This window comes from Pristiophorus japonicus, chromosome 16 (genome assembly GCF_044704955.1).
Source record: "Pristiophorus japonicus isolate sPriJap1 chromosome 16, sPriJap1.hap1, whole genome shotgun sequence".
Lineage (NCBI taxonomy): Eukaryota > Metazoa > Chordata > Chondrichthyes > Pristiophoridae > Pristiophorus > Pristiophorus japonicus.
In genome coordinates this window covers 109,717,021-109,729,073 of record NC_091992.1, presented here as the reverse complement: position 1 = coordinate 109,729,073, position 12,053 = coordinate 109,717,021, and the positions used below count along the sequence as shown (strand labels likewise).

Sequence of the window (12,053 nt, the reverse complement as noted above, 5' to 3'; positions counted from 1 at the left end):
CCACTTTCCTACATTACAAGTGACTACACTCCAAAAGTACGTCATTGGCTGCAAAGCGCTTTGGGGCATCCGGTGGTCGTGAAAGGTGCTATGTAAATGCAAGCCTTTCCTTTTTTTTCTTTATTAACTTTGTTTTAGAGCACTTTCATAGTTATAAAGAAAATGTGGAGAAAAGGCTGGCTGGAGCTCATGCGGTGAACACCTCGAGGAACACGTTCCTTGCCATTGTAGTGGGTGCGCGGACACGCGAGGAATGTCGCGTCACCGAGGCGGGGTCCCGCGGGAGCGCGCCCCCGCCAGGCTCTCGCTGGCGCGCGTGAATAGCGGCTGGGTGACGGGAGGCTCCAGTCGGCTTCGGGCTGCTGTATGTGAGCTGCGGCCGGACACTCGGTGCTCGCTGGCTGGGTGGCGGTGTGTAGCGCCGGTTCTCCGCACTGCAGGGCGGGGGTTCATCCCGGTCTGCCCGCTCTCCCACCGGCTCCAGGCATGGCTTCCCGGGTGGATTATATCGCTCCGTGGTGGACTTACTGGCTGCACAACTTCCCGCATCTCAACCTCCGCTTCCAGCCAGTGGACAACACTTTCAACCCGCAGGATGAGAACTACCAGCAGGTGAGCGAGTCCGCCTGTGTGTTCCCAGTCTCTGTTTTCCCAGTCTCTGTGTTCCCAGTCTGTTTTCCCAGTTTGTGTGTTTCCAGGTCTGTGTATTCCAGGTCCCTGTCTGCGTGTTCCTGGTCTGCATGTTCAAGCAGGGTGAATAAGGGGGAACCAGTAGATGTGGTGTATTTGGATTTCCAGAAGGCATTCGATAAGGTGCCACGTAAAAGGTGACTGCACAAGATAGAGCTCACTGGGTTGTGGGTATTATATTAGCGTAGATAGAGGATTGGCTAACTAACAAAAATCAGAGAGTTGGGATAAATGTGTCATTTTCAGGTTGGCAAACTAACTAGTGGGGTGCCGCAGGGGTCAGTGCTGCGACCTCAATTATTTACAATCTATATTATTGACATGGATGAAGGGACCAAGTATAATGTAGCCAAGTTTGCTGATGATACAAAGATGGGTGGGAAAGCAAGTTGGTGGAGGATGCAAATAATCTACAAAGGAATAGAGACAGGCTAAGGGAATGGGAAAAAATTTGGCAGATGGAGTATAATGTGGAAAATTGTGAGGTTATCCACTTTGGTTGGAAAAATAAAAAAGCAAATTATTATTTAAATGGGGAGAGATTATATAATGCTGCAGTACAGTGGGATCTGGGGGTCCTTGTACATGAAACACAAAAAGTTAGTATGCATGTACAGCAAGTAGTTAAGAAGACAAATGGAATGTTGGTCTTTATTGCAAGTGGAATGGAGTACAAAAGCAGGGAAGTCCTGCTACAACGATACAAGGCCACACCTAGAGTACTGCATCCAGTTTTAGTTTCCTTATTTAAGGAGGAATATACTTGCATTGGAGACAGTTCAGAGAAGGTTCACTAGGTTGATTCCTGAGATGAAGGGGTTGTCTTATGAAGAAAGGTTGAACAGGTTGGGCCTATATTCATTGGAGTTTAGAAGAATGAGAGGTAATTTTATTGAAATGTATAAGATTCTGAGGGGGCTTGACAGGTTAGATGCAGAGAGGATGTTCCCCCTTGTGGGGGAATCTGGAACTAGGGGGCATAGACTCAGAAAAAGGGCTTCCCCATTTAAAATAGAAATGAGGAGAAATGTTTTCTCTGAGGGTCGTGAATCTTTGGAATTCTCTACCTTAGGGAGCTGTGGAGGCTGGGTCACTGAATATATTTAAGGTGGAGATAGACAGATTTTTGAGCGATAGGGGAGTCAAGGGTTATGGGGAGCAGGCGGGGAAGTGGAGCTGAGGCCAGGATCAGATCAGTCATGATCTTATTGAATGGCGGAGCAGGCTCGAGGGGCCAAATTGCCTACTCTTGCTCCTATTTCTTATGTTCTTCTGTTCCTGGTCCCAGTCTGGGTGTTCCCAATGCCAGTCCCAATCTGTGTGTTCTCGGTCCCGGTCTGTGTTCCCAGTCTGTTCCGTACCACACCGTGCAGTGCAGTCGGTGAAGTGCAAGCTTTTGGACAGTAAAGATTTGATCAGCCGCTCACTATTGCGAAGCCCTTCTCAAAAGGTGTATTTTACTAAACGATCAGATCAACCAACAATGGTATAAAGCATGTACTTCCACCCCAAAATCTTGACCAGGCCTCTCTTATCCCTTGCCTGGCCCCTGATGGTTTCATAGCACTTGTTCTGTGCAGATGTGATTATGTGCAACATATCGTGTTCCTTTGTGGATCATGCTGTGAACTTTCGCTTTAATGCCACAAAGCTTCAACTAAACAGTTTTAGTGCCTAGTTGTATCATATATTTAACAAAATATAATCATAATGGCACCATGTTTAACCCTTTGCAAGTAAATTTAAACCAGGTTATCAATTGAGTTGAAAAATGATGATGAATAGAAATATGTGAAGGAGTTAGCCCCCTTACAATGGTTACATGGAAGATGCTTTCCCCTGAAAAATTAGACCTTTGCGAATGTCGGCTTGTGTGAGCAAATGTATTAAATAGTTGATACCAAGCCAGGCAGACAAGGAAATCCCAGACTCAATCCACAGTGCAGAGCTAACATATCTGTGTCATCAGACTGAGGAGAAAAGTCAGCCAGGGTTCCCAGTCTAATAACCTTGCAGTAAGACTATATCTTTATCTGAACCAACCTTCAAATCATTTTCAAAAGAATATTTGATTCATAAAAGGAAATGCTTTGTGATATTTGTAACCAAAACAATTTGAGGTAGGCATTTAAAATGTGATTTTAAAGTTTAAAAGGGGCCTTGATGTAAAAGCTTGAAAGATATTACAAGAGTGAGTTTTTATTGGATGGGTGAAGGAAAGTATCCTTCAGGAAATTTTTTTTTCTACAATAAAGTGCAAATATCTGGGGAGGTTTAAATGTTTGAGTTAAAGGAAAGAATGTCGAGCAGCAGATGTCATCTTATTTGCATGCCTATTTAATATTCAAGTTAGCTTTTGAGGCAATGGACATTTCTGTAACCTGCAAATAAGAAAACACGATGATTTTTGTATTGATCAGAAGCCTCATATTGTTAATGCTTGTGAAACCATATCCCAACAGAAGTTTGTACTTACAGTATAGGAAGTGAGAAAGCGGACGTAAATGACTAAAAGCACTGGAAGATCCCCCATTGTTCACCGGCATTCCAGGATCCCGAATGTGAACTCTGATATTTACCATGATCCTGCTACAACAGAACAATTGCAGTTTCCCCATTACTGTAATACAGCAAATTTACTGAAGCAAAAAAAACATGACATTTAAAAATATTACATACATAATAATATTGAAACACCCAGGGCCTCATTCATATATTTGTAATATTTACAAAATGTGTTTAATATTAAAGTAATTTTATTCTTCTCCCCAAAACTTATTCTCAGTTATTACTTTGTTTGCTTTATTTACCACAGGTCAACCTTATTTACTTAAGATGCAAGTATTTTATTTTATTTGTTTTTCCCACCTGCCTCCCCGAAATCTTCCTAATTTTTTTCCGCTGGTTGATTTGTAGTTCTTGCCGAAGTTTTCAGTGGTGGAGAGATCCACCAAGGAGATTTGTCCCACTGCTGAGTCTCCATTGAGGTGTTGCATTAATAACATGCTCTGGCACCAACTCTGTCATCCAAAACTCTGCTGCCTGTGTCCTAACTCGCACCAAGTCCTGTTCACCTATCGTCCCTGTGCTCGCTGACCTATATTGGCACCCAGTAGCAACACAATGATTACAAAATTCTTGTCCTTGTTTTGAAATCCCTCCATGGCCTCACTCTCCCGGCAATCTCTGTAATCTCCTCCAGACCTCAGAGATATCTACACTCCTCCAATTCTGGCCTTTTGAGCAGCCCTGTTTTTAAATCGCTCCACCATTGACAGGCGTGCCTTCAACTGCCAAGGCCCTAAGCTCTGGAATTCCCTTCCCTAAACCTCTACCTCTCTTTCCTCCTTTATGACATTCCTTAAAACCTACCTCTTTGACCAAGCATTTATTCATCTGCCCGAATATCTCCTTATGTGGTTCAGTGTCAAATGTTGTGTTATAATGCTCCTGTGAAGTGCTTTGGGACATTTTATTATGTTAAAGGCGCTATATAAATGCATGTTGTTGTTGACTTTGGCTGTAAAGTCCAAAATCAGCACCGAAGCCCCCTGTGCTATAACCTTCTGAAGATTTTAAATGAATAATAAAACCATTTTTAGTGAACACCTTTGTGTACTTTTACTCCTATACAGATGTGCCAATTCAAATCTCTGCTTCAACTTAACTTTGAACTCTGTTCTAAAACAGTTGGTCACACAAGTTCTTGGTTAAATATGTATTGATTTTCTGGATAAGCTTCAGCAGACTGCTGGCGTAGTCAGTGGACATTCTCCAGGGATCTCAGTGGACAGTGAACTCGGCAATTCAAACTTATTTAGCATTTCTACTTTTTTTTGGTTTCATCATCATCATAGGTGGTCCCTCGAAATCAAGGAAGACTTGCTTCCAATCTAAAAATGAGTTCTTAGGTGATTGAACAGTCCAATACGGGAATTACTGTCTTTAGGTGGGACAGACAGTCGTTGAGGTAAAGGGTGGGTGGGACTGGTTTACCGCACGCTCCTTCCGCTGCTTGCGCTTGGTTTCCGCATGCTCTCAGCGACGAGACTCGAGGTGCTCAGCGCCCTCCCGGGTGCACTTCCTCCACTTAGGGAGGTCTTTGGCCAAGGATTCCCAGGTGTCGGTGGGGAAGTTGCATTTTATCAAGGAGGCTTTGAGGGTGTCCTTCAAATGTTTCCTCTGCCCACCTTGGGCTCGCTTTCCGTGTGGGAGTTCCAAGTAGAGCGCTTGCTTTGGGAGTCTTGTGTCAGGCATGTGAACAATGTGGCCTGCCCAGCGGAGCTGGGGATATTGACCTGGTTGAGAATGCTAACGCTGTCCTCCCAGGGAATTTGCAGGATCTTGCGGAGACATCGTTGGTGGTATTTCTCCAGCGATTTGAAGTGTCTACTGTATATGGTCCACGCCTCTGAACCATACAGGAGAGCGGGTATCACCACAGCCTTGTAGATGTTTTTTTGTTTGGGTAAGGGTTAAATGCCAATCACCTGTGGAAAATCTATCAAGTTTTCAAGTGACTTCTAACTGTTTGGTTCATGAGTGTATACATTTTAATTTTTTTACTGACTATTGTAATATTATTGAGCCTCAGCAAGGTTTGGGTGAGTCGCTCAGTAGGTCATTCCTGACTAAATGCGTCAAAGTGTATCACATCGATCTGTTTGCATCTATGACATGAGCAGGTCAATCTGGACACCTTTACCATTTGATTGGTTGCTTTATGTGGGATGCTATGTAACTGGGTGGTGTGTGGAAAATGGTCTTTAGGCAATCAAGTAACATTTGATTTTTTTCTTAGTTCAAAAAGTGGACAATGTGAGCATGGCGGCAGAGAAAAGAGTAAGATGTTTAGTCGAGTTTTTAAATTCATTATTTTAAGTTAGAAAAAGAGTAAAATTTAAAGTTGGAGAATGGACAGAATAGGGGAAGGGACAAATTGTTTTTGTGTTTCATTATAATAAAGAAGATAAGAATTAGGAGCAGGAGTAGGCCATTGGGCCCCTCAAGCCTGCTCTGTCATTCAATGAGATCATGACAGATCTACCACAACTCCACTTTCCTGCTCTATCCCCATATCCCTGGATTCCCTTAATATCCAAAAATCTATAGATCTCGGTCTTGAATATACTCAACGACTGAGCCTGAGCCTCCACAGCTCTCTCGGGTAGAGATTTCCAGAGATTTACCATCTTTTGAGTGAAGAAGTTTCTCCTCATTTCAGTCCTAAATGGGTGCCGTTTATCCTGAGATTGTGACCCTTGGTTCTAGATTCCTGAGTCAGAGGAAATATCCTCCCTGCATCTGCCCTGTCAAGCCCTGCAAGAATTTTATTTGTTTTAATGAGATCACCTCTCATTCATCTGAAAGATTTCTAAATCTCTGGCATTAAATTGACAGCAAGAACGATTCTTTTAGAACAATTTGGAGTAGTTTATTAAACACACACACGTGCAGATCTATCAGCAGTTGTCAGCTATCCTATGGATCTACTTAGTCACAACAGATACAATGATGTTACAATAATGATTTATAAAATGGTATGCTTTACTTCCCCCAGTAATAAAAGTAAAGTGATGTACCGCCCAGAAGACGACCAGTACGTGGTGCTTGCATGCGGTATATGTTTTTTCTGCCCCCTGCAGGATTCAAGACGCATATGCAATTGGCTGTAGTCGATCAGCTCGTGTTTGGCACAGAACTGCAGTGAGGCTTTGTTCTGTGGCCCCGACCTCTAAATGAAAGGGCTGCGTGGGATCAGGAGGGATCAGATATGTGGCCTGTATCACTGCAGTTTTTAATTTAGCCACAGACTGGATCTGAACATCAGTCCATGCCGGGCGTATGTCATCACCCTGCAGTTTTATCAAATCACATAGGGTCTTTGCGCACTCTGCAAAGCCTGGGATAAAGTTCCTTTAGTACCCCACCAGACCCAAGAATGATCATAGGGCTGTTTTGGAAGTGGGTAATGGCAGTCGCTGTATTATCTCTACCTTGTGAGAATCGGGGGACGGTCCCGCTGGAGAAATGGACACTCCAAGAAAGGTGACCCGTTCTTTTACTAATTGAGCCTTACGGGGATTCACCTTTAGCCCCGCCTGAGCCAACAATGTCAAAAGTTTGTGTAAAAGGGACAGATGCTCCTCCAAGCTGTCGGTTGCCAGCAGTAGGTCGTCTACGTACTGCAGCAAGTAGGTCAGGCGGGAAAAGTCTTTTAAAATTGCAGCCATTCATTTGTGGAAAATCATCGGGGTATTGTGGAACCCCTGAGACAGGCATGTCCAGGTATGTGAACACGAATTTGTACTGGTCTTTAACTTACACACGGGTACTCCAGAATCCATTGGCGATGTCAAGGGTCGAGATATATGTGGAACCAACAGGAATTTGAGATAATATGATGGGAGTTTCTTTTACTACCGGTGAGCTGGCTGGTGTTAGAGAATTTAACTTTCTGTAATCAATAGTCAGTCACCAGCTGCTATCAGGCTTTTTAACCGGCCATGTGGGTGAATCGTATGTTGGTCTTTATTACAAGAGGATTTGAGTGTAAGAGTAAAAGACGTCTTACTGCAATTATATAGGGCCTGGTGAGACTGCACCTGGAGTACTGTGTACAGTTTTGGTCTCCTTATCCAAGGAAGGATTTACTTGCCATTGAGGAAGTGCAACAAAAGTTCACCAGACTGGGGGATTGTCCAATGAGAAGAAATTGAGTCGACTAGGCCTATATTCTTTCTTAATTGCTTGCAGTACCTGCATATTAACTTTGTGATTCGTGTACAAGGACACCCGGGTCCCTCTGAACACCAACACTTCCCAATCTCTCACCATTTATAAAGTACTCTGCTTTTCTATTTTTCCTACCACTCACTTAGCTTGTCTATATCCTCTTGAAGTCTCTTTGCATTCTCCTCACAACTTACATTCCCACCTAGCTTTGTATCATCAACAAACTTGGATATATTACATTTGGGCCCCTCATCCAAATCATTGCTATAGATTGTGAATAGCTGTTCCTAATATTACTGTAACTTTTTAAGCATTGCAATGTGTGATCTAAAGACTTAAAATCAGTGAGCCCAAGGAGACATGAATTTTCCAAGAATGATGAAGACTAAACATCATCAGTTAACTATTCAGTAACTTGGTCTTTGTTTTATAAAGTGTTGTGTGGCACTATTTGATGCTGAAGTTTTAAAACCGTGTCACAGTAATGGCAATAGATATATGACAGGCGATATGTCAACTTTGATGGTGACGTATTTATTGTGATTCATAATTAGGCATGGGAAATGAGGCTCTCAGATTTTTCTGTATATGATGGTGTGTGCCAGCTGTTAGGCTGCATTAACTGACATGCCACACAGCAACTGCTTGTACCGTGTTGAGAGAAATAATCCAGTCATTTACCAAGACTTTATTAATGGGCTAAACGAGCAGGATTCCCTCCTCGCTTGCAGAAGGGAATCCTGGAACATCTATCAATGCAATAAGCCATAATGTCCCGAATTTTACGAGGGGTGTACACGCCCATAAGGCAAGTTCCGGGTTTGCGCACGCCTGCTTTTGCCAGTTTAAGAGTTTAAATGAACATTAAAAAAAAATGTTTCAATCATTTAAACATTAAAAAAAAATCTGTGCAATAAGGTAAGGTTATTTTTAGCTCCTTTAAAATATTTAAATTTATTTTTCAAAACATTACATTTTTGTTTTAAATATTTCATTTAATTAATTGTAAATATGTAATTTTTAAATTATTTATTTGATGTGTACATGTACTTTTTGGGGTATTCCCATTCATGCTTTTGGGGATTCCGTACATGCGAAGAATGAAAGAAGGGAATTTCCATTCACACCGATGGGGATTCACGGAGTTCCCGTAGGCATGAATGGGAATCCCCTTCTTTCACTTGTTGGGCTGGCCCACGTGACCGTGCGAATCGCATGCGCCCCTGGGACATGTGGGACACGTGGGCGTCTACCAGCGCATACTCAGAGAGGCCCAGGAGCGCAAGTAGGCGTGTATCCTGAGGCCCCAGGTCGGCGCGGATCTTCATTGTGGATCGGAGGCATTTCCCCGCGGGAAGCCTCTGACCGCAAACTCGGGACCCTTATGTTTATCCATTATGTAATGTGCTGAAGATTTTTTTTAAATTCTAGAACGAAATCCTGACTCAAGCCATTACTTTGAGTGTGCATTCTAGTTACCTTTCAACCTACTGAGTGTTTTTAACTGTTTATAAAAAAAAAAAGCAGACACTTCAGGGCAGTAATGAATGAGGGCTGCATTGTCTGAGACACTGTCCTTCAGATGAGCTGTTAAAGTAAAGTGTTTAAACTGATTGCTCCAGTGCTTCACGTGGTGTAAAAGATCCCATGGTACTAATTGAGGCAAACTGTGGAGTTTACTGTTGCAACCAGCACCACCGAAAACAGATTAACTGGTCATTAATCTTGTGAGGAGTTTGTGGGACCTTGATGTGTATACAGTTCACTGCTGTGTTTGCTTATACATGGGTGACTGCACTTCAAAATAATTCGTGAAGTGCTTTCGGACATTGTGAGGACATAAGGCTGTATGAATCCAAGTTCTTTCTGGGGCAGGATAATGTTTTTCAATGCAGGAGTTCCAAATAATGAAGTACAGGTGCAGGGTACGGTAAATTTGCTGCTTTGCTTCACTAAGTTATAAGCCTTTTAAGATAGGCTCCTCCTTGATTTATTGTTTAAATTATTGCCCTTTGTATGAGTTGAGGATCTTGTGACTTACCATTTGCTCTCTGCCAGTTAATGACTCCGTCATTTGTAAGTGGTGGTCTCTTTCATGGCTTGATCAACTTTGGTCTAGTACATAGAGTGGCCGGAATGGTACAAACCTGAACTGTTTTTGCTTAAGGACATAAAACACACACATTCTTGCACAATTTTTTTTGTACTCACAAAAACCTCAATTATATCAATTTCATTAGTTTTTTTCCTGTATGAGAATTTCCTCTGTTGCAAGATGAGGTAGTGGGTGTGCAGCTGTAGACGGTAAATAGATTTGAAACTAAATTTGTGAGAAATGATTGAATGACTGACATTCTAATTGTATTATTTTCCCAATGTAGTTTTATTAAGAACAGCAGCAGTGGATTTTTATTTTTAAACAAATATTCTTGCTGCCCAATATGTCATGGTATAAATAGGAGCTGGGGAACTACCTGGCAAAGTAGCCTAATGGACCAAAATATAGGTTAGCCAAGAGTCTAATGCATCTTAGAAACATAGAAAATAGGTGCAGGAGTAGGCTGTTCGTGCCTGCACTGCCATTCAATGAGTTCATGGCTGAACATGCAACTTCAGTACCCCATTCCTGCTTTCTCGCCATACCCCTTGATCCCCCTAGTAGTAAGGACTACATCTAACTCCTTTTTGAATATATTTAGTGAATTGGCCTCAACAACTTTCTGTGGTAGAGAATTCCACAGGTTCACCACTCTCTGGGTGAAGAAGTTTCTCCTCATCTCGGTCCGAAATGGCTTACCCCTTATCCTTAGACTGTGACCCCTGGTTCTGGACTTCCCCAACATTGGGAACATTCTTCCTGTATCTAACCTCTCTAAACCCATCAGAAATGTTTAAAATTCTATGAGATCCCCTCTCATTCTTCTGAACTCCAGTGAATACAAGCCCAGTTGATCCAGTCTTTCTTGATATGTCAGTCCTGCCATCCCGGGAATCAGTCTGGTGAGCCTTCGCTGCACTCCCTCAATAGCAAGAATATCCTTCCGCAAGTTAGGAGACCAAAACTGTACACAATACTCCAGGTGTGGCCTCACCAAGGCCCTGTACAACTGTAGTAACACCTCCCCGCCCCTGTATTCAAGTCCCCTCGCTCTGAAGGTCAACGTGCCATTTGCTTTCTTAACCGCCTGCTGTACCTGCATGCCAGCCTTCAATGATTGATGTACCATGACACCTAGGTCTCGTTGCACCTCCCCTTTTCCTAATCTGTCACCATTCAGATAATAGTCTGTCTCTCTGTTTTTACCACCAAAGTGGATAACCTCACATTTATCCACATTATACTTCATCTGCCATGCATTTGCCCACTCACCTAACCTATTCAAGTCACTCTGCAGCCTCATAGCATCCTCCTCGCAGCTCACACTGCCACCCAACTTAGTGTCATCCGCAAATTTGGAGATACTACATTTAATCCCCTCGTCTAAATCATTAATTTACAATGTAAACAGCTGGGGCCCCAGCACAGAACCTTCCAGTACCCCACTAGTCACTGCCTGCCATTCTGAAAAGTACCCATTTACTCCTACTCTTTGCTTCCTGTCTGCCAACCAGTTCTCAATCCACGTCAGCACACTACCCCCAATCCCATGTGCTTTAACTTTGCACATTAATTAATCTCTTGTGTGGGACCTTGTCGAAAGCCTTCTGAAAGTCCAAATACACCACATCAACTGGTTCTCCCTTGTCCACTCTACTCAAAAAATTCCAGAAGATTTGTCAAGCATGATTTCCCTTTCACAAATCCATGCTGACTTGGACCTATCATGTCACCTCTTTCCAAATGCGCTGCTATGACATCCTTAATAATTGATTCCATCATTTTACCCACTACTGATGTCAGGCTGACCGGTCTATAATTCTCTATTTTCTCTCCCCCTCTTTTTTTAAAAAGTGGGGTTACATTGGCTACCCTCCACTCCATAGGAACTGATTCAGAGTCAATGGAATGTTGGAAAATGACTGTCAATGCATCCGCTATTTCCAAGGCCACCTCCTTAAGTACTCGGGGATGCAGTCCATCAGGCCCTGGGAATTTTTCGGCCTTCAATCCCATCAATTTCCCCAACACAATTTCCTGACTAATAAGGATTTCCCTCAGTTCCTCCTTCTTACTAGACCCTCTGACCCCTTTTATATCCGGAAGGTTGTTTGTGTCCTCCTTAGTGAATACCGAACCAAAGTACTTGTTCAATTGGTCTGCCATTTCTTTGTTCCCATTATGACTTCCCCTGATTCTGACTGCAAGGGACCTACGTTTGTCTTTACTAACCTTTTTCTCTTTACATACCTATAGAAACTTTTGCATTCCGTCTTAATGTTCCCTGCAAGCTTCCTCTCGTACTCTATTTTCCCTGCCCTAATCAAACCCTTTGTCCTCCTCTGCTGAGTTCTAAATTTCTCCCAGTCCCCTTGTTCCTTTAATGTTTGTTTACAGAAATTAGAAGCGACCTTCTTGACCAGGGTATCTGTGAAGATTTTTGGACCAAATCTATTCCTAGTTGATCATGTTTTTGAAGTGCATTCAAATATTAATATCTGGTACACCGAGGAAGTTGCCTCAAATGGCC

At 42.8% G+C, this 12,053-nt stretch overlaps 1 protein-coding gene across 1 annotated transcript in view; it reads left to right on the top strand.

Moving 5' to 3' along the window:
- The first annotated feature begins 337 nt into the window (after positions 1-337).
- ttyh2 (tweety family member 2) overlaps positions 338-12,053 on the top strand; it is a 146,390-nt gene continuing 134,674 nt past the window's right edge. The window contains exon 1 of the mRNA XM_070858207.1: positions 338-612. Within this exon, the coding sequence (XP_070714308.1) occupies positions 487-612 (126 nt within the window). The 5' untranslated portion in view covers positions 338-486. The remainder of the gene's footprint in view (positions 613-12,053) is intronic.